At 54.5% G+C, this 4,914-nt stretch overlaps 1 protein-coding gene across 1 annotated transcript in view; it reads left to right on the plus strand.

The window, feature by feature from the left end:
- Positions 1-4,914, plus strand: part of EPHA8 (EPH receptor A8) — a 46,934-nt gene that overhangs the window by 16,689 nt on the left and 25,331 nt on the right. Inside the window, exons 6-8 of the mRNA XM_010830237.1 lie at positions 1,114-1,179; positions 1,467-1,538; positions 1,757-1,821. Of these exons, the coding sequence (XP_010828539.1) occupies positions 1,114-1,179; positions 1,467-1,538; positions 1,757-1,821 (203 nt within the window). The remainder of the gene's footprint in view (positions 1-1,113; positions 1,180-1,466; positions 1,539-1,756; positions 1,822-4,914) is intronic.

A 4,914-nucleotide genomic window follows, 5' to 3' on the forward strand; every position in this document is an offset into this window, starting at 1 on the left:
CCCCCCGCCCCTGGGGGGGATTCCAAGCCAGAGCTCAGAAGGCCCTCCCTGGCTCGGCAAGTCCTTTTTCCAGCTGGCCTCTGGAACACCCCCAGCCATCGCTGGGTGGGGAGAGTGAGGGGAGGAAGAGGAGGAAAATCAGCGCATGAGAGCATCCGCACTCCCAACATTTCCTGATGACACTTGTCTCCATCACTGAGGGGCAGGCGCAGAGCTAGGCAAATCTCAGGCCGGAGGACAGCACCCACCCTCTCTTCGGGAAAGTTCCAGGAAGGCCCATTTTAACCCTCTGCGGCCTTCCTAAGTTAGCAGATCAGGTTGGTTGGAGTGATTGCTGGCTGGGAGAGGTGGGTAGATAGAAGAGAAAGGGAAATGAAAGCTGCGAGACTCGGAGCCCAGACTCCTTTCATCAGATAGATCAAAGGCAGCAGGGGCCCAGATTGGTGAAGGGACTTACCCAAGGACACACAGCAGCCCTGATTTCTTCCCAGTTTGGTGCATCTTTATCACCTTAAAGTGAGTGATGCTCACTGCTCCTAGGTACCAAGAGAGAGGCAGGGGGCCAGGACTCAGGGAACAGGAGCCAGCTTTGGTGAAGCATGGGGTCCAGGCGTGCAGTTTACTGTCGCCCACCCTTATGTATCATTATCCCCATTTTACAGATGAGGAAACTGAGGTTCAGTGAAGTGCAGGTCACCGGCTACCAAGTAGCTGTATTGAGATGTGAGCCCAGCAGTGTCTGATTCTAAAAGCAGGGTTTTTTCTTACCCTGTTCTTGGTACTTTGCAGGGTCCCCTTCAGGGGTCTGGCTTAGAGTAAACTTTCGGCAAGTAAACTCCTTTCTCTACCACTGTGACAACCCAGAGATTCCTGCTCCTCAGGCTCAAGCTGCCAGGGCTGGCGGCTTTGTCTGTGGTGCTCTGGGTTCCAGCCCAGGAGTCACACCTGTGGAGCTCCAGGCGTCGTCCTGATCTTCCCTGAGGCTGAGTGTTTTCATCTGGAAAATGGGCAGAGGAATGAGCACCTTTCGGTGTTGCCGTGTGGGCCACGGATGAGGCACTGCAAGCTCCCCTAGCAGAGCCCAGCATACACTACGTGCTCCCTGTGAGGCAGTGCTTCCTCCTCCAAAGCCCTCCATGCCCAAGGACCTCCTCGCGCCGAGGACCTGCTCGGTGCGAGGTGCCTTTTGGGGACCCTGGTGATGGGAAAGCTGTGTCCAGTCCTCTGGGTGGAGGTTTGACTTACAGTGCAAACATCAGTGGGTGCTTTGGAATGCTACCATGTCCTGTAAGTGGCCCAGGGTCAGGTCATCTTCACAGCCCCCTGTAAGGCAGGCATCACTGTCACCCCATTTTACAGGGGAGGAAGTGGGGGCTCGGAAATGGAGGAAACTTGCTCAGGGACTCACAGCTCCCAGCTGGCAGAGCTGTGATTCAGATCCAGACCTCCCGGACCGCCAAGCCCAGACCTCTGGCATCTCACTGCACCCCCCAATCGAGGCAGCCTAGCACTCGGAGAAGACTTGAGTCTTCTGGGAGGTGAGAAGATTATATTTTGTGGTGGTGGAGGAAGGCTTCAGGAAAGAGCAAGAACTTGAACTGAGCCTTGAAGGCCAGTGAGGTGAGAAAGGACCCAGAAACTGGAGCTGGAGTGTTCGGGGCTGAGAGCAGGCCAGTGTGGCCAGGCCACCCTGGCCCTAGGGGACTGGGGAAGGGGGGCCCAGGGATCTGATGTGCTCTTATCTTCTTTTCTGCAGTGAACTTGCTGGACACGTCCACCATCCACGGGGACTGGGGCTGGCTCACGTATCCGGCTCACGGGGTGAGTGATGGGCAGTGGGGCCAGTGCTGTCCCTCTGTGAACAGAGAGGCCGTGATGCCCAGGTCTTATCATCAGGCAGATCAAAAGAAAGCAGAGGCCACGAGAGGTGAAGGGACTTACCCAAGGATGCACAGCAGTCAGAGACAGAGCTGCTGACTTCTTAAATTTAGCGCATGCAGACTTCTGGAATTCCAGAACCAAGTCCGGGGCCGGCTCCCCCTTCTTCCAGTCTGAGGCCTGAATGTGGGATTCTTACATCTGTGTCCCAGGCCCATCTGGCCTCCATGGTGATGCTGGGCTCAGCCCATTAGATCCCTGTACTCACAGGTGACTCCCTTCTGCCCTCCTGGGGCATTGGCATGGTAACCCCGAGTGTCCAGAGCCAAGGATGCACTGCCCGGTCCCCCCGATTCTCTTAAATCTCAGGAAGGCAGGGTGGTAAAGCCAATGCAAGCCCATGAGCTTGGTGGGACCATCCACAAGCTGAGTGTCCTTGGGTCACCACTTCACCTCCATGAGTCTCAGTCTCCCTGTCTGTAGAATGGGATGAGCACGTGGCAACCTCTTGGGGTTTGCTGGGAGGGTTAAGGGAGATGACACGTGGTCTTGGCACCATGCCCAGCACAGGCCTCCATTACATGTATTATTATCATTATCATTGTCATTAGTGTGTATTATGGTTATATCTCACATAAATTTCCTCCTATAAACATGATCAGAAACACACACATGCCCGCCATAGACACAAACATGTTTGGTACCCATAACTTCTTTCATGAACACTTCTGCTTCCATGGCTCCGGAGACAGAGTGATCATAATATTAATGATGACAATGACACTGAGCTGATCTTTGAGTATTTCTTTACTTTGGGGTAAGATTGTAATCTGGGCTGTCTGGGGACTGTGACTGGGGTCAGGACAATCCCAGCTCCTCTCTCTCTGGGGGTCTGGTCCCCAGGTGGCGGTAAGCTGAGTCTGTTGTCATCAGTCCCCATGCACCAGGCTTCAGGGAGTTGAAGGGGCAGACCAGGGTCCCTGAGAGCCAGGAGGGACCCCTTCTGTGCCTCAGCACGGCAGCCCTGCCTGAAGACAAAGGCTGGGCCCTGGGAGTGTCCCTTTACCCCCCAGGGCCTCAGCCTCTCCCCTTGAGGGGCTCTTCTGTGTGTCCCGCCTGGCTGTCTCCCGGGGTGCTCATGCGTGTGAAGGGCTTTGGTGCAGGGAACTGGCTCTGCCAGTGGCAGGGGCTGACCCAAGAGGAGGCGACTGCCTGGCTGTGGGCTGGGTCAGCGTCTCCTCTGAGACTCAGCAGCTGGGCAGGAATGGACTTGAACCCCTGGTTGGCGCTGGATGTCTCTGTCCCTCTGTCCCACTCAGAACTTAGGACTTGGTTTTTAGGGTAACAAGAAGTAGGAAAGATTTTAAGCAGGGGTGCGTGGTGAGAAATATGACTGGACTTTGCTGGTGATGCAAGGTTCTTTTGTTTGCGGGATGCTGTGAAGAGTAGCTCGGGGAATTCCCTGTTGGTCCACTGGTTAGGACTCCGCGTTTTCACGGCCAAAGGTGCAGGTTCAGTAGCCAGTCGGGGAACTAAAGATCTTGCAAGCTGTATGGCACGGCCAAAAACAAACAAGCAAAACCCCCTAAAAAAAGAGTGGTTCAGAGTTACTCATTTCGCTTGAGAATTAGAACAAATAACTTATATTCACATAAAGTGAAGTCGCTCAGTCGTGTCCGACTCTTTGCGACCCCGTGGACTATAGCCTACCAGGCTCCTCCATCCATGGCATTTTCCAGGCAAGAGTACTGGACTGGATTGCTGTTTCATTCTCCAGAGGATCTTCCCGACCCAGGGACCAAAACCAGGTCTCCTGCATTGCAGGCAGACACTTTACCGTCTGAACGACCATAGAAGTCACATAGCTCTTAACAATTTGTGGGCGTTATCTCGTTTAATCACCACTACTAATCCTGCAAGTGGTACAGCCATCCCATTTCACAGATGAGGAAGCCGAGGCTCAGAGCAGCGAGAAAAATCTTTCCACCGTCAGGCAGGTTTCAAGTGACGGATGCAAGCTCAGATCTCTGGGCCTGGAGCCCTCACCGAGTCCCTGTGTCACCTTGTGAAGGGCTGGGAACCGATCCTGCATTATTTACTGAAACAGGGACCACCTCCTCTCAGCACGGGGCCTGGAGGTGGGGCTTGCCCAGAGGAGAGAGAAAGCCAGATGAGATCTCTGTTTCCAAGCTCTGGATCTTGAACCCGTGCCAGGCTGGCAGGTGAAACATGCAGGTGCCCCGTCCAGGGGGTCTGGGGAGGGGCCTGGGAATCTTTTGTTGAATAAATTTGTAGCTGGGTGGAGGTTGATGGTCCCTGCGATTCCATCCACCCTCTGATTCTGGAGTCTGTTAAGCACCCTGGGTACAAGGGTCATCCATGACTGTCTCCAGCATCAGCAAGTTATCAGACCGTCAGGCAGGCCGAATAGCCTAAAGCCAGCGGTGCTGGGTCTGGATGAGCCGGTGCTCTGCAGCCTCTAATCAGCATGACTCAGGCCAGTCCCTTTACCTCGCCTCCACCTCCTCGTTTATAACACAAGGATGATTACAGAACCTGCTCCCTGCAGTTGTCATCTGAGAGATGATGCAGGAAAAGGACATTGTACCAGCAAGAAACCAGATGCTCTGAGAGGTTAAGCGTCTGTGCTAAGATCTGGGGAGTCTGGCCCCAGAATTCATGCTTCTAACCAGGCTGCACCCCTCTCTTTGGACCCCTCCGTCCATGCACTGGGTCGTGCTCCACCTCACCTGGTGAATTAACAGCCACTCGTGAATATTCCTTTTTATTGTCTCTTGATCCTCAACAGCCCCTGGAGTAGCTAAAAGGGGCAGGTGTTAGCTACCTCGGTTTACCTATGAGAAGTCCAAAGCTCAGAGAGGGAATGTGATCTGCCCAGGGATGCACAGCTGGTTTGCTGCTTTCGGTTCCTGGAAGGGGACAGAGTTCCATAGGGATAGTGGGGACGGGGGGCGGGGGTGTGGTATGTGCCAGGGGCCAGAGAGGCAGCTGGGGTGGGCATGGCACCTGGCATGG

Source organism: Bison bison, unplaced genomic scaffold, assembly GCF_000754665.1.
Source record: "Bison bison bison isolate TAMUID 2011002044 unplaced genomic scaffold, Bison_UMD1.0 scf7180017864516, whole genome shotgun sequence".
NCBI classification, from domain to species: domain Eukaryota; kingdom Metazoa; phylum Chordata; class Mammalia; order Artiodactyla; family Bovidae; genus Bison; species Bison bison.